This window comes from Camelus bactrianus, chromosome 12 (genome assembly GCF_048773025.1).
Source record: "Camelus bactrianus isolate YW-2024 breed Bactrian camel chromosome 12, ASM4877302v1, whole genome shotgun sequence".
Lineage (NCBI taxonomy): Eukaryota > Metazoa > Chordata > Mammalia > Artiodactyla > Camelidae > Camelus > Camelus bactrianus.
Window position 1 is genome coordinate 19796193 of NC_133550.1, and position 27888 is coordinate 19824080.

At 42.7% G+C, this 27888-nt stretch overlaps 1 protein-coding gene across 2 annotated transcripts in view; it reads right to left on the minus strand.

Annotated features, from left to right (window-relative positions):
* Nucleotides 1-27544, minus strand: part of ANO6 (anoctamin 6) — a 187002-nt gene extending 159458 nt beyond the window's left edge. Inside the window, exon 1 of one of the 2 annotated variants that reach the window (XM_045523605.2) lies at nucleotides 26906-27544. In XM_045523605.2, coding sequence (XP_045379561.1) covers nucleotides 26906-26978 — 73 coding nt within the window. In that variant the 5' untranslated portion in view covers nucleotides 26979-27544. The remainder of the gene's footprint in view (nucleotides 1-26905) is intronic. The other variant, XM_010964168.3, reaches the window with a different exon arrangement.
* Between the last annotated feature and the right edge of the window lie 344 nt (nucleotides 27545-27888).

Below are 27888 nucleotides of genomic sequence, written 5' to 3' on the forward strand. Positions count from 1 at the left end.
CTGTAATCAGGCAGATTTAGAATAACACTTAAGCTTTCTAAATCCCAGGCTTCTTCTGTGGACCCCTCATTTCACATTTCATCGTTACTCACGACATCAACATGCCTCTCAAAGATTATTTTCAAGCAATGAATAATCGTATATGGTTAAGATTTCTATTTTCTATTTTCTCTTCTCTGCAGCTGGACCGGGGCAGGGCTTGGTGGGAGATGAGATGCAAGCTTGGAATCCCCCTGAGTTCAACCGGGACAGCCCAGTGGGAAGCAGTGGGGTGAGGTTAATCCGTAAGGCTTGCTTCTTTTGCTAAGATGTGCTCTGCCTTAAAAAAGACATACGTATCATCTTATATTTACCAAAAGGAAACCTTTACTGTATGTTTAATAGGCTAAGTCAAAAGTAAATTCATAGACAAATAAACAAGAAATCACTGTACTTTTCAATTCTCTGGACTCAACTTCTTTTCCTTATTTAAGGAAATAGATTTAAGTTGGTAGAATCATGCTATAAAACCTTCCAGACACTTCTGAGGGGCCAAGGTAAGAAAGCTCATTGTTTACAACATGTAGCATGTCTATGCCTAGATGGGGAAATACCCAGAGGGATATAACCCAAGACCAGTTTTCACCAGTGTATAATGCTTAAAGTCAGAGTCCATTCTGATTAGCTGGTGCCTACATCATATTGTCTGTTAAATATTTTTTTCTTTCACTCCTGAGAAAAACAAAATGTTAACAGACATTGTTTGAGGTGCCATCACTTTTTCTTCCTCTGATAGTCTCATTTTCTGCCAGTGATAATGCAATACTTACAATTAAACAAATATAATATGAAATAACCTGAATTACAGAATGCTCTCTACTCCCCATAAGGATCTTGATTTGTGTTATCTGGTCTCTGGAATATCTCACTATCAATAAAGCAGAACAAGGAAGGGTGGCCAGTTTAAAAAAGAAACAATACGCCTTTAATAAAAGGCTAATTAATAAAAGACAATAAGCCTTTAATAAAACACTAATTAATCAAAGGCTAATAAAAGTATTAATTATGTCAGCATCTGCAGAGTAAGCAAGAAAAACGCAGCGGTAACTTTTCTCTCTGAGCAATCTCAAGAGAAAGATATTGACAACTGAATGAGTCAGGAATCACTATTCCCTGTTGTGTAAAGGTTTCCACAAATCTCCAAAGCTAGAGAGAAGATTATAAAGATCAAGTCCTCACTGCAATTTGCCCCTTCAGGGACAAAATTTATATTTACATTTAAGTGTGTCAGAGACCAAACCATTATATATAAAATGTAATGAAATAACATAACAACACTTTTTAAAAAATAAAATAAATGCCAATTTCCCCCACCACTTCCTTATCGTTAACCTTGAGCCCAGGTAAAATGGGAGTCTTTTTGGCCAATAGCAGCTAAATGCCCTGCTGTGAAGGCTGTTCCCGACCTGGTGACCTGGCACAAGTGCCCCACTTTCAAGTTTTTGTGTTCCAACAATACTAAGCTTTATGGGCCTGAGTAACAAAACCCCTTCACAGCAGTGAAATGAGTGTTTAATGAGAACACTGACTGTCAGCCAAATTTTAGCATGTGCCCCTGTCTAAGAAGCAATGCAGAGAGGTCATTTCTTATATACTGCAGCTAACAAAAATAGCGGTTAAAAAAAATTACCAAAAATAAAATTAAATAAAAATTAAAATTAAAAAATCACCTAGACTTTAAAAAAAAAATAAGTAAGCATCTTTGGAGAGGCAGATACGTTTGTATTTGACCACTTTCCTGTAATATTTGCTTCGTAATGTCTTTAAACCCTCTGCAATACCACTGTTATGGTCAGAACAAGACAGGTGTCCAGGAGAGATAAGTTCTAAGTGTTTTCACTTAACTTTAAAATTGCAGAAACTCGATGCAGGGAATCAGGCAGTTTAGCTGTTTGATCATGAATTACTCTCGGTTTTCCACCCGCTGAAATGGTTTCTCTGTGACATGACTTCTCTGTGTGCTCAGCCAGCTGGAGCTGGCACTACTGCCCACCCCCCCCACATCAAACAACCACACGGTAGAAATAAGAAGGCTGGGAGGCGGAGGATAGAACTCAAGCAATGGAGCATGTGCTTAGCGTGCACGAGGTCCTGGGTTCAATCTATAATAAATAAATAAACCTAATAACCCGCCCCACCTAAATAAATAAAAATACAATTGAAAAAAAAGTAAGACTGGGAAACATCTGGTCAACTTCACACCAAGTCAAGCCCTTAGAATATGCTCTCCAACTCCACCTTCCAAGATCTCAGAATCTTCACATTACATAACAATAATTTAATGTATCATATAACAGCAACAACAGTTTTTTTTAAAGTTTCAGCAGTGGTTGAGGGGATATAGGCTGAACAAATAAAACACAAGTTTAAAAAATTAAATGAATAAGCAAACACTACTGAAGACTGGGCAAGAAAAAGGAATGGACAAGTAGGATGTTAATTTTGGTCACCAGCATTCTCTCCCAGGGCATAAGGATGACTGTTCCATCTTGCCAAGATTTCAAGAAGGCTATATTTAAAATAGCAAGTTTTACCACAGTTGAACCACAGTCAAATAGCAAGTTTTACCACAGTTAATAGGACTATAGCAAATTGAAAATAAGGCCATTAATTCCTTGAAACCCCTCTCATTAGGTGGTGGACGCTCTTTTCCCTCCCCGTGAATCTGGGCAGGCTGGTGGCTGTTTCCGCCCATAGAGCAGGATGGAAATGGTGCTTGGGACTTCGAAGGCCAAGCCATTAGAGGCCATGCAGCTCCCGTCTTGGCCACTGGAACACTGGTCTCTGAGCCCTGGGTTGCCCTGTCCTAAGTCCCACTGCCCTGAGGCTGCCATGGTGAAAAGCATTCTCATGAACGGCTCTGGCTGAGCCCAGCCTTCCAGACTTCCTGCTAAGGTCAGAGAAACATGAGTGAAGCCGTCTTGGACATGACTGTCTGCCAGCAGAGTACCTACTCACAGAGCTGTGGCTGAATCTCTGTCTAAAATCACAAGATGGAATTAATTGGCTGTTGCTCTAAGTCACTAGACAGTTTGTTATGTAGTAACTAACTATGTAGAGAATCAGAATTTGGAAGGGACTTTAAAGATTTGCTGGTGAAACACTGTTTGCTTTTGCGGAAGCTGAGATCCAGACTAGTTAAGTGTCCAAGATCACTAGTCAGCAACAGGTTTAAAACCAGAAACCAGGTCCAGGCTCCCAGGTCTGTTCTTTCAAGGAGCCCACCTTGGTTTCATCACTTTCTAGCTCCACACTTTCATCTCGTTATTGTGGGAACTCAAAAAGTACCACGGCATGTTCTCAGAAGTTCTATCTTCTATTTTTAAAAGTTAAGGACAATTCTGGCATATTCTCTTTCTCACATCTTTATCTTAAACATTTTCCTTGGGTCAAACTAGGGAAGAATTGCTATTTGGAGAGTATGGAATAAAACTTCCGACTGGAATTTGCTTCAGTAACATGGACAGTAGTGTTAGCATCAAGAAATATGCATAAGATTTCACCTTTTTATTCTTATTTCACATGAAATATCTCCAAGGTAAACCTTGGTGTTAATTTGGATAAAAAGAAGTTTTCACACATTGAGCCATGGGGAAGTCATTCTGGCTTATACATGACTTAACTCGAACCCTGTGCTAATTAGAACAGCCTGTTTGGGGCCCATGAAACATACATGTACATCTGCTTTAATTATTAAAGAAAAGGGCACACTGACCAGAAGTGAAGACTGTCGATGTTAAAAATAAAGATTAATCAAAACTACAATGAGGTATCACCTCACACCAGTCAGAATGGCCGTCATTCAAAAATCCACAAATGACAAATGCTGGAGAGGCTGTGGAGAAAAGGGAACCCTCCTACACTGCTGGTGGGAATGCAGTTTGGTGCAGCCACTGTGGAAAACAGTATGGAGATTCCTCAAAAGACTAGGAATAGACTTACCATATGGCCCAGGAATCCCACTCCTGGGCATATATCCAGAAGGAACCTTACTTAAAAAGGACATCTGCACCCCAATGTTCATAGCAGCACTATTTGCTATAGCCAAGACATGGAAACAGTCTAAATGTCCACCAACGGATGACTGGATAAAGAAGATGTGGTATATTTATACAATGGAATACTATTCAGCCATAAAAACCGACAACATAACACCATTTGCAGCAACATGGATGTTCCTGGAGAATGTCATTCTTAGTGAAGTAAGCCACAAACAGAAAGAAAAATACCATATGAGATCACTCATATGTGGAATCTAAAAAAAAACAAACAAAACATAAATACAAAACAGAAACAGACTCATAGACATAGAATATAAACTTGTGGTTGCCAAGGGGGTGGGGGGTGGGAAGGGATAAACTGGGATTTCAAAATGTAGAATAGATAAACAAGATTATACTGTATAGCACAGGAAAATATATACAAGATCTTGTGGTAGCTCACAGAGAAAAAAATGTGACAACGAATTATATATACGTTCATATATAACTGAAAAATTGTGCTCTACACTGAAATTTGACACAACATTGTAAAATGATTATAAATCAATAAAAATGTTAAAAAAAAAAAAAAAGGTTAAATGCCTGCCTTCTTGGGATGCCAATGCTGGTACCCCTTTGATGATATGGCCATACTGACTCACTACATACACGTAGATCTGGTGGGGTTTTTTTTTTTGAAACCTTGAAGGAGTCCCTAATTTGTTTGATGTTCTTTGTTCTGACAAGACATAAAACTGTGCTTCTTCAGAGCAGATCCTCAGAGCTATCTGAGAGGCTTTAGTCCTCAATCTGGCGCAAATAAAACTCTTTCTAGTCCTATTATAGGTTGTTTGATTATTTTCAGCAACACTTTCTTCTACTACTTACATGGTCAATGTTTTGCTCCAACTTGGTAAGACAATATGACCTTTTCCTAGATGTAGTAACACAGGTCTTGAGCTTTATTTCTTTAGTCAGCTGAAACACATGTTAAAGGCAACGCTAAGGAAGCATCCCAAGGTCAGCCTTTCATGTGCACAGTTCACAGGGAGCATTTGCCGGTGCTTTCAGCTCCGTATGAACCTGAAGTCGAAATTAATGATCTGCTCAGTCAGATGCTTTCTCATTAAGTACTTTAGTCTTTTGGATACTGTGTTCATTAAACTGTTAATTAGTAAAGAAAAGAAGACAATTCCAAAGATAAAGAACAAGTTCTGGCAGCCATTTAAAAGGAACAGTAGATAAGATATTGGTGTGCAGGCAACTGGCACACCGTTAAGTATCTAAAGGTCAGGTGGCCATAAATGACTGGATGATTTGGAGAATCCTCAGTGTCTAACAGTTTCCTCCAGAAGAAGCTCTAAAATTACATGAAGTATTATCCAGATTTTTGAAAGTCAAGTTTATTGCCTGATGGAAGAGGAAGAAGATTCTGCTTCTTCCCTTAACAAACCTACATCCTCCGTATCCTATTCTCAGCGCAAAAATGAGATCCTTAAAATGCCTTACACTGGCAAGGCTTGCCCTGCCAATGAATTTGTTCTGAGTAAAAAAAAAAACAAAAAAAAAAAACCAAAAAAAAAACCCCACAAGTTCTCTGATTTTGCAAGCCTTTATAAACTTGTAGAATATTTATTAAACCAAATCCAAAATGGCAGGCTACGATCCGAAGGAATAAACATCTGAGAAGAATTACTCAAGAGGAAATGCTGATCACAATTTAAACAATATTTGTGAATATCTTATGAACATGATACAAACTAAGCAAATTTCCTGTGTAGTGTACTCTTTCCTATGATCAGATAGTTTCTGAATCATGGATTTTGTGATTCTGCTTCTTTGATCTGGAAATTGCAGCTTCAGTTCAAACTCAGGTATTGTATCCACAAGGTACTCTAGGTCCAGGACATCACAGCATTCAGCAGCTGGGGCGATGCTCCGCGTCAGCTTCCAATTCTAAAGTTTTCAAAGTAGTTTAACATCTACACTTATCACTTCACTCTTGCAAAAATTCCTAGGTGATACTGTTAGAACAGGCAGATAGCTAGATATGAGCAGAGAAAGGGGGACGCAGACCAAATGGCAAGAATTGGGCAGAAAGGAGGGGCACAGGCCAAATGCAGGAAACCATACATCATGTAAGCACCAGGGGTCCCTGGGCAGAAAAAGAAAAGCAGGCACCTTTGGGCTGGTAAGTGGTCACACCTTTTGGGGTGATGAGTGGTCTGGAGATGAACAAAGAAAGGTGAGAAAAGGCAGGAATTTAGTGTCTGAATGTAACCTTCTGCTCATTATGCCCTCATCTCAATATAATTAGCCTTCCAGATTAGAAGTACCCATCATGCACTGACACCATGACACTTCCGATCCTGACTAAAGACAAAAATCCCTCCTCCCTTTGGGAAGGTGGAGTTGGGATGATAATCAGGGAACATGACCCCAAACCCTTCCCTCCCCAGTGAATATTCCACCCATTCATTTTTACACCCTATGTAACTAACTTGCCAAAGAAACTCAGGGCAGCCGCTCACCTGGGCCTGCCCGCTTTCCCCTTGGGAGTGTATTATCCATCCTTTAATAAATTCTCACTTTACTTTTTTAACCACTACATCTTGTCTCTGAATTCTTTCTGGGAGGGGACAAGAACCTGGAACACTGGTTACATCCACAGGCAACAGTACCACCAATAAGTATTATTATAATTTTAAGACAACTTGGAGACCAGTGAGGTTGAGCTATGTCACTGGACTAACAATCCTGACCTCACAGTACCCGCTTCCATTTCCACAGCTTACTCATCCTCAAGAAAGGAAGAATTATAAATGGCAGGTCTTACTTTCAGCCGAGGCTGGCCAAATGAGCCCAGACCAGACACCCCTGAACTGGAGCAGCATTCTAAGACAGACTCAGCAGGGACCCACACATACTGGTTAGCGGCACAACTCTTTGTTTAAATGCCTTTGCCAGTGTCTTCGTCCATATTCCTTCAGGTCAACTGACTCCAAATTCCTGGGTTTGTTTCTTCTAAAACTTTTGGCTATCATGAGACACATTTTCATTACTACCTCATGTGTCTATTCCCTATAAACACAAAGAAAGTTCAGCCATCCTATTTATCTAAACTGAGTATCTAAATTGAGTAACAGAACAGTGTAGTCACCGAAGTTCACGGTCACACAGCACTTTGGTGTCCTGACCCATAAAATGGGTGTCCTGCCAACCTTACATGACTGTCGTAAGAATTAAGCGAGACAAAAATGTGTTGACTCTGAGTGCCACGGCGACACAAAATGAAGCTATTACTATTTATATACGCATAGCGGGGGCAGGGTGGGGGATAGCTTTACAGCAGTGTTTATCAAACTTTTTCCTCATTAACGCCAAGGATTCACTATCATATCCAGATCAGCCTTCCACCTAGGGTGAAATTAGCAGGATTTTCAAGTGGATGAAACAAAATTAATGGCAATGAGATTCTCATGAAATAAGATCCATAATCCCCCAGTCCATTAGCTAATCAAATATTTATACTGTTTTTATTTTATTTTTCATTCTTATATCCACAACTAGACTGTCCAGGAATTGGCATAATGATTGAGCCTAAGTTCCAATCCTACTTTCACCACTGACTTGCCGTGTGACTTTAGTGAACTACTTAACTTTCCAGATCCTCAATTTTATCATACATAGAAAGGGTGCTATAATAGCACCTAACAGCATTATTACAATTATTAAATGTATTAATAAATATAATATTTATTATTATACAGGGTACTGTATGTTACTCTTTTAATGCACCGTCTAGTTTTTAATACTGACAGTCATAGAGCAGACACAATAAATCCTGACTGATGGATTAGGAAGCAGGATGGAGCATGTGAAGTCATCTGGTCTACCCTCATAGGCAGCAAGGCTACATCAAAACAATCAGATCAATCACCGCTTTGTCTATTTTTAAACGTTCTTAAGGAAATGTCTATATTTGACCCTCATTACGTATTTAACAATCTATACCATTAGGTTAATTATAAGAATGAATTCCCTAAATCCACTGGGATTGCCTCTAAATTCATTTCCACAGCTGGCCTCTCTACATTATTACAGACTATTGGTCAGCTTTCTTTTTCAAAACCCAACCACCTCAGCCCCGTTACTCTTTCCTCAGGGTTAGCAATGTTTATTTTCATTTGAATTCCCAAGTGTAGAAATATTTCAGGCACACACTGACCTAGGTTAAAACACTCTTGAAGAACTCAAAGAGGATTGCACTGGAAAGTGGAAGAAAACCAAAAACCACAAAGTAAACTTTCAATAGGTTTCAGTCTTGCATGCACTGGCTCCAAAGAATGTCACTGATTCAACAATTCTGATCGAAACTATTTACTGTAGAAGGTAAACGAATATATTCATTTTTATTCATCCCTATTATAATATTATGAAAATTGAGCCCCAGTAAAAACTGAATAAAGTCACTTGAGGAATAAAATCAATTACAGACACACTGTGTACTTACACTCAGACAGACTTGGAAATTCAGCGCTTTAAGCTAATTTCCCTCTTGGTATTTTCAGATCTAATTCAATAACACAAGTAATTCTTATTAGTAATATTAATGTACCATATGCTAGCTCTGTCAACTTAATAATCTTCTTGGTTTTTTTGACTAAAATGTCAATCTAACTTCTGGAATCCCACCCAAGAGAATCTAAGCAAAATTACAATGAACAAATTCATTCTATAGGCATAATAATTAGCCAGGGGCCCATTCATGAATGTGTATAATTAAGTTCTTATACACATTATAATATTTGAAATCATGAGGTTTGCATAATTTGGCTAATATAAACAGCTATTGGTCCCAGGCACTGTACAAAGTCCTTTAAGTATATTATCTCATTTTATCTTTACAATCAGAAAAAAATGGCTCATTTTTCAACAACTTAAGGTTGCACAACCAGTAAGTATCAGAGTAGATTTAAATTCAGTCATTCTAACATCACAAAGCCCTTCCCAACGAGCCTTGTCTACTGCTTCGTACTAGAGAGACATTCGAGAAACATTTGCGGTAACACAGAGAAAAAACAGATTAACCCAGAAATATCTTTTCTGCAAACAGCTACTAATACCACCAAACCAAGAAGAGGAGGTCTCTAATGAAGGCCCCCCCAAAAATCTATTTTAATTTTTTTGTTTGTTCTTCAAAGAGCAGTAGAAAATATCTTACATCTCCAATTTTTATATTAAGGACAAACTATTTGATTATTATGAATATTAAAAATTACATTTCAGTACATTGAACTGACAGATTATTTCACCAGTTTTAATAGGTAAGAAAAGTTCAAAAGAAATGTACACGTTAGATAAACAGCAAGGTCCTACTGTACAGCACAGGGAACTGCATTCAGTACCTGGTAATAGCCTATAATGAGAAAGAATATGAAAAGGAATATATACATGTATAAATAAATCACTATGCTATACACTGGAAATTAGCGCAGCATTATAAATCAAAAAAGAGCACCAAATTAAAAAAAAAAAAAAAAGAAATGTACCCCTTCCTCATTTTAATGCATAAGGCTTCAGCAGCTCCCCTGTCGTCCAGGGCGCATCAGCACAGCCGGTAGCTCACATCCACAGTGGTGGTCTCAGGGAAGGGCATATAATCCCATCAGAGCTATTTGCTGGGATTTCTAGGGGAGAGAAGTCACCTGAACCCCTTCCTTCCGCGGATGACACAGAGAAAGGCCAGAAACAGGCGGGAAACCACCACTGCCCTCAGCTGTAAGGGGAGAGCTGGAGCTGCCGTGACTGCCCTCCATGAAACCTGACGGCAAGGCTGGTTCCCGAAACTAAAACCACCTCTGAACCGTTCACTCGTTGCCATGATGAATTCCCTTGATTATTCAGGCCATTTGGCTTACTTGTCCCCTACGACCAAAGACTCCTAATTCAAACAGAGAGTCAAAAGTCAAGGTGGGTGGGTATAGCTCAATGGTAGAGTGTGTGCTCAGCATTCACAAGGTCGGGTTCAATCCCCAGTCCCTCCGTTAAAATAAATAAATAAATAAACCTAATTACCTCCCCTCCCTGCCCCCCTCAAAAAAATAGATAAAATAAAATTTAAAAAAATAAATAAAATTTAAAAAAATAACAAAGTGAGTCTTCAGAAAGCATAACCTTAACAACATTCTGTTAAAAAAAAAAAAAAAAAAGATTTGCATCTGATGCCTCCTAGGTTCTGCCACAACAGGGTTAAGAGTGTTCTGCCCGCGCGTTCATCTTAGCCAATTTCCCTCTCCTAAGGCAGATCAGGCCCCTCTTCCCTTCACAGACAGCGGCTGCCATTTCCAAAGACAGTCAGCCTGGCCCCGGGAAGATCCGGGAGGAGACTGTGGAGGCGGCCCGGGAGGAATGAAGCTCCCGGGAGGAATGAAGCTACCAAGTGCCTGGACTAAATGGCCCCCGTGCGGGAGCCAGGAGGAGGGCCACCTGCCAGAGGATGTGGTCACCAACAAACGTGGAGGCAGCCGGGCATGCGGGTTCAGGCACACCGTCAGCGTCAGGGAGGGAAGGGAAAAACCAAGAGTGGTTCTCCAACTTGTTGGGTTCCCGGCCCATATTCAAATATTGGAAACACTGACCAGGACACTTTTCTTAAAGCTGTGCATGCACAAGCTTGAGAAAATAGCCGTTTTTCATATTGAAGAATGGGGAAGGGAGGTTTACAGGCTCAGCCATCAGCACGTCCTGCTGAGTGCCAGCTCTGCTCAGATATCCCACGGCTCCACTAGGTCCCTCCTGGGCACTGGGAGCGGCTTTTGAATAGAACTGTTTACCGCCAGGCCCAGATTTCTACTGAGCCCAGGAGGTGGTTTTCTTACATTCCAGTCAACCCTTGATCTTTCTTAGGTGCAGGGCTGCAGTTAGGTCTCCTATCTCTCTCTGCAGGAAACCGGATCCCACTCAGAGCAGCCAGCAAAGCATGACTAATGAAGTGGGGTGAAAAGAAATATACTTTGACCGCAATTGAGGGCCCAAGATTTAAGGTACCACTGTGAGGGAGGCAGGGAGCAAGGGAACCCAAACCAGGGCCTGTTGCCTAGAGACATCTTTAAAAGCTTAAAATTAACATCTTGTTGGCCTTAGGTGATACTTCTGCTTGAGTACTGGAAAAGGCCACCCTGAAGGAATACAAAGGCCTGACCAGATCTAATCGATGCGACCACATTGTTTACAGGTCTCGTTTTTACATCTGGCTTGACTACATTTTTTTGAGGGTCCCTAGTTACCTAATTTGAGCCAGACTACTGTATTTGAGGGTCCCGAGTTACCTGATTTTGTTTTTGCAGCATGTTTGTTCCACAGAGCAGAACAGAGCTGGAAACCAAGAAGGAAAAGAGCAGCCAGTGGAAAGGGGACAAGAAGCACCAAAGACAACGAAGAAAAGGACCGGAGCGGGGGTTCTTCCGACAAGCCACCTGGGCTGATGGCTCCCTCACTTAGAGTCTTTCCACCTGAGTGTGTTTTCCTCTTTTGAGCAAAAAAGCAGCTTTCACTCTACCCCTTTGTCTCCACTGTGAATTCTTTCATGGTCAGAAGACAAGAACACACTCTTCAGGGTTTTCCCCCTCTTTTAGGGGGCTTCCGCGGCCACTAACACCTGGCAGGACAGCTAAAGAAAGGAAGGGAGGTACAGCTCACATTATTAACTCGAGGGACACGAGCAGACCATGATCAGGGCCAGCTACAGGCAGTGGGCAGGGAGCACCACACAGGGGGAGCAAGTATCCAAACTGAAACACAAACCAAGGTTAGAGCTGCACTGATACTAATGCTGATTTTTCAAATCCTTCTTGCCTGGAGTCAGAATTGGTCCCAGAGACTGCTGAGTGGCTGAGTCAGGAGGTGGAGCTCAAGGGGGTGGGGGGTGGGGGGTGGGGTCTGTGAAGGCTGGAATCCAGGCAGAGTCTGAAAGCCTGCTTTAACCCAAGCAGTGGGGATGACTAACAGTGGAAACCAGACTCGAGAACTCGTGAGTCACCCTTAAGGGAAACCACCGCTCGCGTCAGTAACTTCTCTGGGAACTTGGAACACATGTGTTAGAACAAATATTTTAGAATCTAATATCTTGCACCAACAAGACTGAATCACTCCTACATTTTGGATGGGTCACAGTTACTGTTTCTGTTCTCAGAGCTCTTCAGTTACCAGAGGAGGCTAATAATTCCTGCTTAGAATATTTTTACCAGTAAAAAAAACAGCAGTAGGAATTGACCTTTTGGAAAAGTGAATTATTACACTGGAACTCCTGACACTGAGGGAGAGTGTCCGCAATCATTGCCCCCTGGACCAGCTGTCATACCCATCAGTAAAATCGTCAGGGGACCGATGCTCAGAATGAACGTGCTGCTTGGTTTTGCGATCAGAGCAGAGCAATTAAAATCCGAATTTCTATAAAACGACGTATGAGTTCACTTTCCTCACACATTCCCTTCCAACTTAAAGAAAACATTTGCTAATTTCCTATTAGAGGCAAGGCAGTGTATGAGCTTCTAAAAAGATGGCAAACTTGCACAGATAACAAAGAAACCAAATAAATACCTGGCTGTAGAGTAAAAATAGAATTAAAAGGTTAAGTATTGTTAGCTTGCTCCTTATCAGAGATGTGATCTGTCAAGATTCCATTCAAAATGTTTTTTTCCAGACATCCTTATAGTTGAAATAAGCCAGAAATAAGCCACTGCTACTGACACCCACAACAACACAGATGCAATTTCAAAAATATTATGCTAAGTGGAAGAAGCCAGATACACAAAAGGCTATATTCTACACGGTTCCATTTGTATGAAGTTTAAGAACAGGTGAAAGCAGTCTATGGTAGCAAATGTCATTAAGTGTTTGCCTGGCCTGGGGGGGAATAGCCTGACCTGAAAGGATGATGGAAATGTTTTCTGTCTTGTTTTTGGTAGGTAGTTATAGTACTGCCAGAACTTACCAAACTGAACAGTTAACTGTGCATTTTATGGTATGTGAAATATGCCTTTTAAATGTTAAAAAAAAAAAAAAAAAAGCAAACACCACTGTACTAGGAATAGAGGGTTCAAATAAAAGCATGGCAAAGGGTTAATGATCGTATCTCTTATACTTGATGGCATTTATAAAGAAAATATTCTATCTGAAAGGAATTAGCTGTAACGGATATAACAATATGTTTAACAGTGCAGTCGTATTGCCTGCTAGATTTCAGTCATGTATGAAAGATCCTAACGCAGAAAAATAACAGGATTTTTCAACAGTAAATGAAAACAATTTGCATCTGTTTCTTCTGCTCTATGAACTGAAAACCAAACCAGTTTTAAGTTGCATCTTCCATATTACTCTGTTTCTTAGCAGGGTACTCTGGCTACCCACAGGGAAGGAATTCTGGAGGGTGATTCTCTAGTATTTGGGCTTTTCAAGGGGAAAGGTCTTGAGCGAGCATCTGGGCATCCCTGTGGGGCTCGTCCACCCTCACACAAATTCTGATTCATGCCTCGGGGGCGAGGTTTTGATTACCCAGCCAAAGTCAGTCACTTCCCAACAGGAAGGGGTCACACCCTCCGGGAGCAGGGCGGGACGACTAGAGAACAAGTTTCTGGCTGAGAATCTAGAAAAGGGACTCTTGCTGGCTCCTCGCCCCTTGTAAGTCAAGAGAGGAAAGGGCGGGCGAGTGCAGGGAACAGAGGGACTTGCTCCACCTCTTGCCTCTTCCTTGGTCAACTCGGGCTTGGGGGGGGTGGGGGGGAGGAGGCACAGCATTGCTTGTGCCCAGCCTCTCCTTCTCCTTTAACTGAGGTTAGAAGATTACGCTAAATTGAGCTACAAAGAAAGAATAAAAGGAACTGGGAGTGACCTACCAAGTTTCCCTGCTTTCCAACCCAGGGCTTGTTAGCCAACCTACCAAGGAATAAAGAGGCACAGGACCAAGGGTGCAGCACCGGAGCTCCTTGCTCACCTTTGCAAGGTGCGTTAATATCTGTAGAAATCAGTGCAAACAAAGCTTCCGCCTGGAGGATTTCCCCCGGTACAGCTGGAGTCGTGAGCCCAAAAATATGCGCGGTATTTTACACATTAATCTAATGTGCATCTTGAGCCTTCTCAGAGACCTGCCTCTTCCCCTTCATTCTTTTAATTTTTAATTAAAGAAAAAATTTTGGAGGGGTGGAATTAAGTTCATTACTTTATTTGTAAAGGAGGGACTGGGGATTGAACCCATGACCTCGTGCATGCTAAGCACATGCTCTATCACTGAGCTCCACCCTTCCCACTGGAGACCTGGTTTTTAAAGATTAGAGTCTAAGGCCATGCTGTTTTCAGACTGACGAGCGTAACAGCTGCACTTGTCACCCAGCCCCCTGAACCGGCTTTGGATCCCCCTACCCAGGTCTGTCTTCAGCTGTGCTCTCCTGGTTCCGGCTCTTTCTGAACGATCTTTAAATATAATTTGCTGGTATCTGTGGGCATGTTTGTCACCCCTTGCCAGCAGGCCTACTCGTCCAGGGCAGAGGCCATTTCTTCTGTCTTGTGTATTCAGTTCCTAGCACCTGGCACAGAGAAGGCGCTGGATAGACATTAGGTAAGTCAATGGATTTCCAGGTGTGTTTTCTGGGTTTTACTTGATCACTTATTAGAATATAAACTCCACTGAAGACGGGACCTCCTCTACCTGGTTCTGTACCCTCAGACCTTAAATAGCTCATGACCCAAACAGGGTCTTCAGGGAGTGTGAGATGAGATCAAGCCAGTGCTCTGCGCTAAATGAAATCTCTATGTGCATGGCTTTTTTAAAATGCAGTAGACCTGATTTATGAAGGCCACAGCTAGCAAATCCCATGATCAGCTTTCAAAGGGATTTTTGTGTGTGTGCCAAATAAGCCAGTCAAGATTGTGATTGAGCAAATCAGTATTTTGAAGAGTAAAACAAGCCACTAGCCACAGTTTAGGCAACTGTAACTCAGGAAAACCATGATTACCCCATTGCTCCAAAGCCCTTTGCTGTGTTGCTTTCCCTTCAAGCGGATGACTAGGGCTCTTAGACACGTTCACGTCTCCTCTGTGATTTGCAAGGGGCAAGATGCCTGTTATAGAAGCATGTACCCACTGGGTACTAAATACTATCTAAATTTAAACGCAGGCAGGAAATATGAGCCTGGTCTGGCATCTTCTGGCTGGAGTGCAGGCTGAAACCCAGTGGACAGCAAGAACTGAGACCCTAAGTGCAGAAACTGAAGGATGGAATCTTGGCTTTTATTGAAAACTCAATTCTAGGAAAGGCTTACCGATTAAGCAAATAACCTTAAACTCTACTTTATCTGGGGATAAAAACAGCCTTCTTCCTTTCATTCTGCTCTCACCTACCCAGATGGGATGGAATGCCTAACTTTTCTTAGGTCTGATGCTGCTGGAGGGAGCCTGGCAGCATTGAATTTGTAACAGCTGGGTACTGGCTGAACCATTCCTAAACTTCAGACTTACAAAATGAGAGATGTTGTTTCACATGCCTACTTTGCCAATTAGGTAGAGATTATTTTATTTATTTATATCAGTCAATTCAAAACAATTCAGACCATAAGGGGAGCCATTTCTTTGTGTGTTCTTATCTTCTGTTCTGTCATTTTGATCTGTATCACATCCATCTCTTTTAACAGGCTTCATGTGACTTCAAACTTTTCAATAAACTAACAGACACTTCAGTCTTGCAGGCAAATTAAATATTTTAGAATTCTTCCATTTAAAATAACTGACCATTCACATGATAAGCAGAATTATCTGTTTAAAAACCACATATTCTACTAAGTTTGTTTCATTAAAAGTTCACACAATCAATATCAAGAACATTACCCTTTAGACCTTAATACAAGATACTTTTAAAATCTTAAATTTGCTAGATGAAGAAATGCTCTTATTTCTTACATATTTTCTTTAACGTAAAGGCTATCACATGTACCATTTAAATTTCATTATGAATCTTTGTCCTGTATTCTCTTACCCTTCTCCCTAAAATTCTATATATTCAAAGGGATCCTATTGTAAAATGCATCTGCTGGAAAATCCAATTTAGGTTTTGCCAGTCACTTATATTTCTCCATTTTCAGTTGTTTCATGATGACTGCCACTATTATTTATTGGTCTCTTATGTGCCAGGAACTGTCCTTCATCCTTTTATACATTAATATTAAACCTTAAAACAATCCTATAAAGTATCATTACCTCTTCTGCATTATTACATCTACTGCATCTTTCTGATATGGAAACCAAGGCTCCACAGTTTTATGAACCTGCCCAAGAGTTGATCTATAACCAAAGTCCTACCTTCCCAATCATACCACACACCTCTTCAATAATCGATAACTTTCATTCATATACTCATTCATTCAACAAGAATTATTGATCATCCACTCTGTGCCAGGCATTATTCTGCTCACTGAGGGGACAGTTCTCAAGAACTCAAGCCCACAGTTTAATGAGGGGACAGTTCTCAAGAACTCAAGCCCACAGTTTAATGAAAAAGACAAAAAGTGACAATGAGCTGTATAAATGGAAGAAAGGTAAAATCTCTAAGAAAAATAAGAAGAGATACATTAACATAACGTTAACAACATTAGCTCATAATTATGGAAGGCTTTTAGTGTATCAGGCACCCCAGTCCTGCAAAGTAAGCTTTTTAAAAATTATGCCATTTTTGATACAATCACCCTTGAAGTAGGTTCTATTATCAGCTCCCTTTTACAGAAGAGTAGAAAGCTGTATTAATCACTCAAGGTGACACAGCTAGTGAACGTCTGGGCAAGAGTCTGAACTCATATCTGTCTAAAACTTAAGTTTAAGCAGTGGTGGTCTCCATCTCTGCACACCCAGGCTAAGCGTCTGATGAAAGTCCTGGGACAGAGGCAGGATAACGGACTCTGAGGAGGACGACTGGCAAGCCGAGGAGTAAGAGATGGAGCTGATGTGGGATAAATAAAAAGGACCACAGGCCGGCAGAGGGGCCCCTCTCCCTCATTACAGACATTCGCAGTCCAACAGGACGCCAGCCCACGCCCCTGGCCAAGGGGAGGCTGTCTGTAACAGGTGGCAGAAATGATCTTGCAACCCAGGGAGGAGTCATTCTTTTATCTCCAGCATAAGTACCTCTAATGAAATTCAGGTTTTCACCTGCAAATGCAAACCTTAAAAAAAGATCATTTTCACCTGATCCCTAATACCTACACTTGTCCAGGCTTTTTCTGAGGGGCAGGAGTGGGGGGCTGCCTGGGGCCTCATCTCTCCTCCCCTCCAGATCCAAGTGGATGCAGATTCTCAAGGCATCCCGCAGCCCCCGGGAGTGGGGTTTGGGTATGCGGCGTCACAAGGGGGCTGAGAAGGTCCTCCCTCAGAGATCTGGGATCATCAATCTCCAATTCTTGAAGACATTTAGAGGATGAGGGGCCAGAACTGCCACTGCCTGCATATACAGTGGTCACAGACTGGGAAGGCGGCGGTGGGGAGGACGTCTAAGGCAAATAGGTTTTGCACATCAGGTCTGCAATCATTGCCCTCACACGCCTCGTGACTGCCCTCCCCCACTGACTGAACGCTCTGATCCTCCACGTTTCTCCAATTTTACCAAATTGGAACCACGGAGAACACTGAGCGCCGAGAACCTCATCATTAATCTTTCCTCTGTTCTGCGATATACAGGAGGCTCAATTCTATTCTCTTAGAAGTCTTCTTCCTCACTTCTTGTGCACACAATTACACAATGACACGGGAACATACATCCTCTGGTAAGAACTGCCTGACAGCAGTTGGGAGAACGGGATAAGCCACAGGTACAATCGATGGAAATTGAATCATTACATTTATAAGCCATTTATTAGGCGCCTACTGTCAGCCACTGGAACCTTTTGCTAAAATTCCCTGAGATTCCCCCTGGAATAGGTTTCCGGGAATTTGAAGAACATTGTCATTCTGTCTGAAGATCAGTAAAAGTATAGGAAAACACACACGCCATAATTATCTCTTTGCAGAACCCACACACTATTTTTCAACTCTTTTATCTTTAAACACACGTGTCTGCTGCACAGCCACGGTCACGATCACCCTTAACTTGACACTTAGTGGGCAGTTCCTGCATCCGTAATGTGACACAGAGCAACATAAAACAGACAGCAGAGGGAGGACTTCGAGCTCTCTGATGTTAAGAGCAGCAGTTCCCCTGACTGCTTTTAAATAAAAGAATTCATTACGAAGGTGAGATTGTAACTTGCCACTCCTGGAGTGTGAGTGAAAAGGCCCCACACCCAGCCCAGTACTGGCTACCTAGCATCCTCCTGGCAACCCCACAGGGCTGAAAAGACAAGGCTCAGAGAAACCAAGAAAGTTGCCCCAGGTGACAGATTCTAGGTGACAAAGCCAACCGATAATTCCGGTCTTCCGACTGCAAGCCTGGCCTCTGCCCCCTCACAGCTCTGCAGCAGCACAGCCAGCACGTGCTCTTTCTTCTTCTTTTTTTTTTTAATTCTCTCCTGTCCTCTTTTGGGATTAACTCTCCCCAAATGCTTTAAACTGGCTGCTTCTTGGAATAGATGCTAATTAATTTTAGTTGCATTTTAAAATCTCCTACTTTCCCTAAGTGGCATCTAAGATCAGCGAACTTGTACTTTGTTTCTTTACTATTTGCATTTCTTAGAAACAAAGGTGGGTTTCATTTGTTGGTTTTTCTTTCTGTCTTTTTTTTTTTTTTTTTTGAAAAAAGTATGTTTTACAGAGATTGAGCATTCAGCACGTGTTTAACAAGTAACAGTAGAAGGAAATAAAATGATACAACATATGAATGTCATTGTTTAAAATCATAAATTACAACAAAAACATTTAAAATAATGTTAAGAGTCTGGCTGAGTTTTATATGTGGGGAGAGTGTATTATTTTTGTTTAGAACCTAATGGGGAGAATTTTTTCCTAAAAACTTAGCACAGATCAGGAAAAAAAAATTTTTTTAACACGCTTCAGGTTGTGTATGTGATGCCACAAGAAAACTCTAACCATCATCTTGTCTGTGCAAAGCCAAAGGTTGTTTTTCAAATGTCTAGAGAGAATGTCTGAAGAAATCATTAAAAAAAAAATCAATTATGTAAACACAATGTTAGTTTATAGAAAACAAGCTTTATAAACAAGCCTATAATTTGCATAATTGTACTCTGTGAAAGAACGCCTATTTACATGACTTTGACCTTTGGCTAAAGTTCTGCCAAAGTTAAAAATTACAGAAAAGAGAATTTTAATGACCAATATCCTCTCCCCCCCCTAATTTCAAGTATTTGTATTTTTAAATAATGTGGGAAATAGTAGCATTTCAATGTTCTAGACTGAAAGCTTTAAATATAAAAGCAACATCTGGACTTCACAAAAGAATATTTTTTCTTTCATTTGTATTTTTAGCGGCTGAATGACTTACAGCAGCAAGTTCTTTCAATTAGTATTCAGACACGTAGCCAGGGCAGTAATAAACACCATGGCAGAGTAAGTTGCCTATTAACCCTTCAACTTGTCTTCTGTGCAAACGTTCCATCTGATTTGGGGCTGAATAGTATTTGGATTGCTCTTTGGTATATGTCCAAAATATTCCATCGTTGACATTTTCATCCAGGATTCTTTAAACTGGCTGCTTCTTGGGATGGATGCTAATTAATTTTAGTTGCATTTTTTTAAAGCAAGACAAAAACTAAAGGAAAAGCAATCATGACATAAGACGATCACTTGACTGTATTAAATTCTCCCGATCTCGATATTTACATATGAGGTACCAGTCAATCAAGAAGGACATTTCCTTGGTTGAAAGTAATTGGAAATGATGTTTTTGTGTTCTAAAACTAGTGATTTTTGCACAGACCCAGCCTGGACTGATTTGTATCAAAAGCAGATCAAGCAGTTTAAATCGTATAGCAAACAAAGCTTCCCATTACAATCTAAAAAACAGTCCTTTAACAAATGTTTGAGACTATGTGAAAAGCACCACCATATGCAGGCTGTTGGGCACAAAGGGAAATAAGATAGCCCTTCTCCCTCTGAGATTATAAGCTTTTTGTTAAGATGTACTGAAGCGGCTAGGGTACAAACTGATAAGTACGATGACAAGAAAACCTGAAGTGTTAGCTAGAGTGGAAACTTCCATGAAATAGCATGATTTGAATCTAACTTGCTACAAATAACACTTTGAGAGTTCAAGACCATCCTTTTACTTAAAGCTAAGACTGTGGGGTTAACAACATATTATAATCTCCCCACAAGAATGTCAGAATTTCTCGGAGGGAAAACTTCACAGGAGTTTTTGTCTAAATTTCTTGGTTTCTAAAAGAAAAAAAAAAAATACATGCACGGCAATCAACATGTGACTGCTGCAAACCCCTGAGCAAAAAAAAAAGGGTGTGTGTCTAGAACTCTTCCTCTTTTAGAGCTGTGTTTGTGTCAGACCCAAAGAACAATGACACGTAGAAGAAGAGGGAACCTCTTGGAAAGCAATTATTTGACTCGAGAGTTAGAACATGGATGATAAATAGTGACTCTGGATTTGGAACTGAAAATAACAAAAGGTTTATGAAACAGGATAAGACTGACTATGCTCAGAGAGAAAGACTTAAAGATGAGTTTGCTTTGTTTTGCTTTTTTACCTGTCATGTCCCTGGTAGAGGGGATGGACAGACGGACACACACACACATACACACCCCATATACATATGAGCCCCTGTCATAGCAAATAAGGCAACGGCAGCAAGCATCAAGGTTCATTTTTTGAGAAGTCATGGCACATTCAGGGATGCCCACTGTTGTAGCCCCATCCCCTCACCTATCTTCTCTTTCCTCCAGGGCAGGCACAGGCACCACCTCTGTAGAGCCATCCAGGACTCCCCTAAGCAAGGTTACATGCTTTGTCCTTGGTACCACCATGGACCCAGGTACACATCTTGACTACAGCATTAATCCCAGAGGACAGCAGTTATCTATTCATGTATCTGCCTCCTTCCTAGACAGTGAGGTACTGGGGGTCGGGGACCACAGAACCGAGCAGAGTGTCTGGAGGAATACACACAATCAACATTTTTATAACAGGTGACTGAGGGCATCTCAAAGTGCTAAAGAAGAGAATTCGACGAGGGACAGAAAAACCACTAAGCATCACGTTTATTGTTTAAAAGAGTATTTCATTAATTCCTTCTTCCAACAATGATTTGCTTGGCTTCCACTGAATATCAAGCACCATTCCAGGCACTAGGGACAAAGCTTAGAACACGAAGCACACAAAATACCTGCCTTCGGAAAGCTTACATTTCAGAAGAGGGGGAAGAAGAGAGAATTTTCTCAAATTACAGTAATGGAATGTCTACAGCATTTGAGATGTCTTGTGTCATCTAGAATCAGTCTCCAAGAAACTTACATTCCAATTGGGGGGTAATTAATGCAAAAACAATGAACAACAAATATACAATGTGAATGCCCATGGTGTCAAACAGAAAAATAAAGGGTGTGAGCATTATCAGCAGGTGCTTTGGGCTAGAGGATCATAGCTTTCTGCGTTTGGGATGGGTTTGGAAGGAGGTGGAGCTGCTGAGAAAGGAGAGTCTGGTATTACCTGGAAGGGGTGTGGTCTGAGCCAAAGCAGAGGAGAAAAGTGTAAAGTTTATTGGAACAATACAAAATTCTCCCCTCCTACACCTCCTGCCACTACTTTCCACCTGATCACTCAGCTCAAGTCCAAGAGTCACCCCGGACTCCTCTCTGCTTGCTGGAAGCATTCGGTCCCCAGACCTTACAGATGGTGCCTCTCTCATAAGCTCTCAGACCCACTGTGCTCTGTTTCCAGGGCCACTGCAGGCCATTTCTGAACGTGACAGCCAAAAATGCCTACCCCTCCCATCTCTCCTCTCCAACCACTTTCCAATGCACTGCCAGGGAGAGCTTTCCAAAAGCAAATTTGAGCCTTGCCCTCCTTTCCTGATAATGTTTCAGGAGCTCCAAATCACCTTCAGGGGGAAATCGAGAGCCCTTAAAACGTGCCGAGATTCTTCAGGGTCCCGCCCCTCCCTGCTTTCCCAGCCTAGTGACTGCTCGCTTCCATCACAGGAACTACTTGGAACTCCAGAGTCTCCTCTGCCTGCCCGGTTCTTTAACCCCCAGCCCAGCAATCTCTTCAGTGACGCTCTTCCATCCTCATCCATGGCTGTGCACATACCTCAATAACGTGTACACTGACTGCAAATGGCTGGTTCCATGGAACCCGTATCTCCAAGGCCAAGGCTTACTCATTCTTAGTCTCCCAACACCCATTTCAGCACCTAACCCTACACCGAGCACAGAAGGTTTGCACAATTAACGTTGATAAAGCAAAAATGGTGCCTGGATCAGACGTGCGAGTGATTAAACAAAGTTCATAGTGAGGGGATAGATTCAGCATAGGAAGATCAGTCTGTATAAAAATGTGACAGTGAAAAGGGAGCCAACAAAGACACTTGAGAGGAGCAGACCATCATCTCTCGGGGGTAATGGGCCTCTGCCCACCCATCCCCCACCTCAATGACATGACCGTGAGCTGTGGGGCCCCAAGAGGAAACTCTACCACGGATAGACTGGGATGTCGCCTGCCACTTCAGTAAACAAAGGATGTTGCTGTCATAAAGCCACCAACCACTGCAGCCACCCCAATGATGCACCCCGAAGGAGATTCAGGATGGAGAACAGCAGGACCCTGGCCCTAGACAGCTAACATGCATTTCAAAGCAACGATTTCAATAAACCCAGACTCTTACATTTTCCAATACAAAGAAAAGCACTAAAATCATTAACTGGAGATGTCTGTTTTTTTGTGATTAGTCTTTGGATGTTCAACTACATTTTTTTTTTTTTTTCCAGCAAAAAGCTCCTATACATCCTGGCTCCTCCCTTACCTCTGCAACAGTCCCTCAGAGCTATCTGAGAAGCCATTATCCCAGGCCACAGTTCTTAGTAAGGCCCCTGAACAAAACGGAATTCTCAACTTCTAGGTTGTTTAACTTCCTTCTTTTCTGAGAGCACTTTTCTTCCCTCAGCCAAGTGTGAACCATGGAAATGCAGGAAACAAAATAAAACAGCATACTAAATATCTACATTCTGGCTATAAAAGATACTTCAATCACTTTCTACATCCACAGAAAGATGCTGAATTCAATTCACTGATTAACTGGGGTGGGGCAGGGTGGAGGGGGTGCTGTGCTCCTAAAGGCAAGGGAGCTGAAAACCCTCTTCTGCACATGAGGTGCAGAGAACCTGCCTCAACCTGTGACCTCCCCCAGCACCAGTGCAATAAAGGCCATAAGCCAAGTATTTCCTGCCTCTACTGCCTGGATGTAACACCTGTGGATGGTTGTTGGCGCTGATTTCTTTCCTTCTTTCTCAGCATGTGCATGTGGTTTTGATCACCTTGCTTTGGGGGGGGGGGGGCGGTGGTTAATTAGCTCCATTTATCTTAATGCAGGTACTAGGGACTGAACCCAGGCCCTCGTGCATGCTAAGCATGCACTCTACCACTGAGCTAAATCCCCTTCCCCACAACTGGAGCTGATTTAGATAATAAGCAGCCTTTTGCAAAAATGCTCTCATGCCAGCAGGCTGCCTCTTTTACAAACCTTTGGGCACAATTTCTGGTGGCCACGAGTTAAGTAAATATGGAAAAGACACCCACAGTGAGATGTACCGTTTTTGATTCTCTAGATTGGTTCATGCCAAACAAGAAAGCAATCCTTACACTTAAAGTACTCAATGATGCTTCAAGAGCAAGCAGAAACCTACAAGTAAAAACCAAAATCAAAACAGCCTTGAATCCCCATCTACTAGAGGCCACACTTCCACACATGTCTATGATGTAACCAGGAACCACATCTAGTTTACATAGTTTTTTTGTCTCTTGCAAATTAACTGACTCACATCAAAATAACTCTCTTGCTCTGAATTACAAAGTTACTAATTATAGAGATTTCATAGAAATCTTCAGTACCTGAGTGGGCTTTAAATTATTATACAACTGTAAGTAATGACAATCAAGTACTAGGAGAAATACGATAGATAGTCAACAGCTTTAACGTAGCCCTGCATTACAAAACTACAGACAGAGGTTAAAATTATAATCTTCATTTCACCAGAGTATCCTCTCCCACAGTTGGAAAGTATAATTATTTCATAAAAGGCTGTATGCCATCAGCCTACTTCTGATCATCTCTATAAAGGCTTAATATTTTACAATGACAAACTTTTCACTGGCATATGAAACATTTTCCCTTGATATAAAATCACTGCAACCCACATTAAATTTGCATAGCAACCCCAAATTGCTTGGACCTATTTAAATGATCTTTGTTGACTGACATAAAATATGTCAATTTGATCCCTATACACATTCAAGTATTAATATTAGTAGACTATGGAGGAGGGATGAAGGAGAGGTAGAGAGATTTAACTTTTCCTTAAGTACAGCTATGCTGTTTGACAAGATAGAACCAGCATAAACTGCATCTGTAATTAAAAAGTTAAAAAGCCACACACTTAAGGTGAATTTTATGACGCCTCGTCAGGTAAACATAGACTAGACCAAGTTGGTTTTCTTTCTAAACTGAGATGTACTGATGGGACAGTGGGAAAAAACAAAGCTGAGTCTCTTGCTTCAATTTCCATTTGAGTTTTCACCCTTATTTATTTACAGCTGTCAATGTAAACAGTGACACCTCACCTCATAATAGTCAAGAGTATTTTCCCATGAAACAGACTGGGCTAATTTCATTATAACTTTTTAAAGTTTGTTCCTATGATTTACTATGAAAGCCTGCTAAACAGCATTCTACATTATCGACAGCGGGGGTCACCAGGTGGAAAGCGCATTAATCTGCACAGGTCCTGCAAGTCAGAAAACCTGGGTCTGAATCTTAATTAGCTGTGAGGCAGATCAACCTATGAGCTCTGCTTTCCTCACCTGTAAAAAATAATACTATTTGCTCCCTCTGTAAGGATGGATACCTAACAAATTGTTCTCAAATGAATAAAAGGTGAATCTAAACCATAGCGTGTGATCCTTTCTATTCAATTTGACTTTGCATTTAAATGAGCAGTGCCAATAATAGCCAAGATACAGAAAGAACTTACTTGTTTGTCTGCAGATAAATGGATAAAGATGATGTGGTATAGATATACAATGGAATATTATTCAGATATGAGAAAGAAGGAAATTCTGCCATTTGCAATAACATGGATGGAACTTGAGGGCATCATACTAAGAGAAGTAAATCAGACAGGAATAGAGAAATCACATAAGTGAAATATAAAAAAGGTGAACTCACAGAAATAGAATGGGGGCGGGGGGAAGGGCGGGAAGATGCTGGCCAAAGGGTACACTTCCAGTTATAAGATGATTAAGTTCTGGGGACCTAATGTACAGTATAGTGATGATAGTTAATAATACTGCATCATATGCTCGGAAGTTGCTAAGAGATCTTAAATGTTCTCACCACAAAAAAGAAATGGTAACTAAGTGAAGTGGTGGAGGTGTTAGCAAACTCTGATGGTAATCATTCTGCAACACATAAGCGTATCAAATCAACACGTTGAACACCTTAAACTTACACATTGTTACATGTCAAATTGTATCTCAATAGAGCTGGAAATACCAGAAAAATAAATAAGCAGTAACTAAAATATGAACGAAAAACTAAACCTAACTACTAAATTAAGTTACTTCTAAAGTTATCAGAGAAGACTATATTAGACTATGTTAGAGAATATATTAGATGAGAATATATTAGAGAAGATTAGTACACGAGCAGGAACTGTTACGTTATTTAAACTGATTTGGCGTCCAGGAAACTGACGGCGGAGTCTGCGTGGTAATTTAATTGCCAGTCTTCTGGAGGGACCCAATATGTAATCATTCCCCGACAGTATTCTCTTTAGGGACCTGATTTTTTTTCCCCACTCCTTCAACTGTTTAACCCTTCCACACCCCCTCCCATCCCTTCTGTTAAACTCTTAGCTCTCCCTTCCTTTCGTCCACTATTGCTAAGCGTTTTTAACTAACTGGAAGTGGGGCGCCCCAGGCTTGCCCCCAAGCTCCGGGGGCCCTCTGGACGGGTAGAAATGCCCTGCGGTCCAGCCTGCCAAGGGCTCCCCCCTCCCATCACTCCCCCCACGGGCGCTGCGGATGGAAAAAGGATCCTGGCCCGCGACCCGGGGTCACAAATCAGTTCCCGGGCCGCCCCACCCAGCCCTCGCCATCCGTCCGGGAGCCGCGCTTCTGCTTTCGCCTTAAGGACGATTCAGGCGGGTCACACCCCTGCTCCCCGAACCCCCAGCGCGCTCCCCGAACCCCGCCCACAGGCTCGCCGCCCGCGCCGACTCCCCGGAATCCCCCGCGCCGCTTCGAGCCGGAGGAAATGACCCAAAAGTTGTTGTTCTGAGTCAAGACTTCCGCGCGCGGGGGCGTCCCCGTATCTACCGTGACCATTTGGGAGCCGCGCCCCTTGCCCGTCCCGAAACTGATCTGGGGACCCGCGCGTGCCCCGCTCCTCTCGGCCTTCCCGGGGGCCGCCCGCACGCCCGCCGCGAGCCAAGTCGGGAGGCTGCGGGTCCGCCGCAGAAAGCCGCCGCATTGCGGCCCCGAGCCGGCGGCGCGGGCTTCCTCCTCCCGGTCTCCCGGTGCCCGAGCTCCTCGGAGCGGCCGAGGGTCCCCGCAAATCTCCACCAGGAGGGTGCGGTGCCCAAACGCAGTCCCCGACTGTTCCCCCGTCGCCTCCGGCTTTCGCGTGCAGACGCGGAGCCCCGCGCCGGCCCATCCCGGAGAACCCCTTGCTTACCGATATCCCCATCCTCGTCTTCGTCGTCCTCCAGCTCCATTTCTAGCAGAACGTCCCTGGTCATCATTTGCATGGCTCCCCGCGAAAGCGGCTTGGAAATTGGCGGGAAGTTGGGGGCTCCCGGGGTCCCGAACGACGGCGCTCTGCCGGGGCCAGAGGCCAGCGCCCAGGCGGGGACGGCGGGGCGCGTCTGGCTCCCGGCTCAGGGGCCGCAGCGCTCAGCCCGCGCTCCGGGAAGCCGAGCCCAGGCGGCCGCCGACCCGAGCCCTGCGCCCAAGGCAACCTCTGGCCACCCGAGCCGGGCCCGGCCACTGAGCATGCCCAGTGAGCGCCGAGGCTCGTCGCGGAATGATTGAACTTCCCTGGGTTTACGAGGCTCTCAGAAGGAAGTCGGGAGAAGAGAGGGAGCAGCTGGCGTCCGCGTTGGGCACGCGAGTGAACTCGCGGAAGGGGGAGGCGAGAGCCCGCGAGGGTGGGAGTGGACAGGGTTCCCCAAACTTTGCCCCCAAACGAGGCGGCTTTCTGTTCCAAGGTCATGCATGGGGACGTCCTGGGGCCGGCTTTCTTTGACATCAGTTACGGAGAGGGGAGAAACGCCGCTGCAGCTCACAGGAAGGACCCCGAAGGAGCACGTCTGGGTAGTGTTTAAAGGCGACGTGGAGCCAATGGAGGACCTTAAAGTATCAATTACTCTGACTCCAAAGGCGGGGAACGTGTGTTCTGCAGGGGAATGGGGACGGGGAGAGTACAGAGAAAAGAGCCAAAACTCGTAGATAACAACAGAAGAAAAGAGACCAAGAGAGCGAGATGTAAAGAAACATGTTTACAAAAGGCAGGAGGATTTCCGCATAAAGTGAGGTTAGGAGGCGGGAGAAGCGCCCCCTACCCACGCCCGCAGAAGCGCACACAGGGAGTGGTCGGAAGATGATCACCGAGCGAGCGGAGATTTGGGGCCTCCAGAGCTTAGTGCTCGGTGTCACACA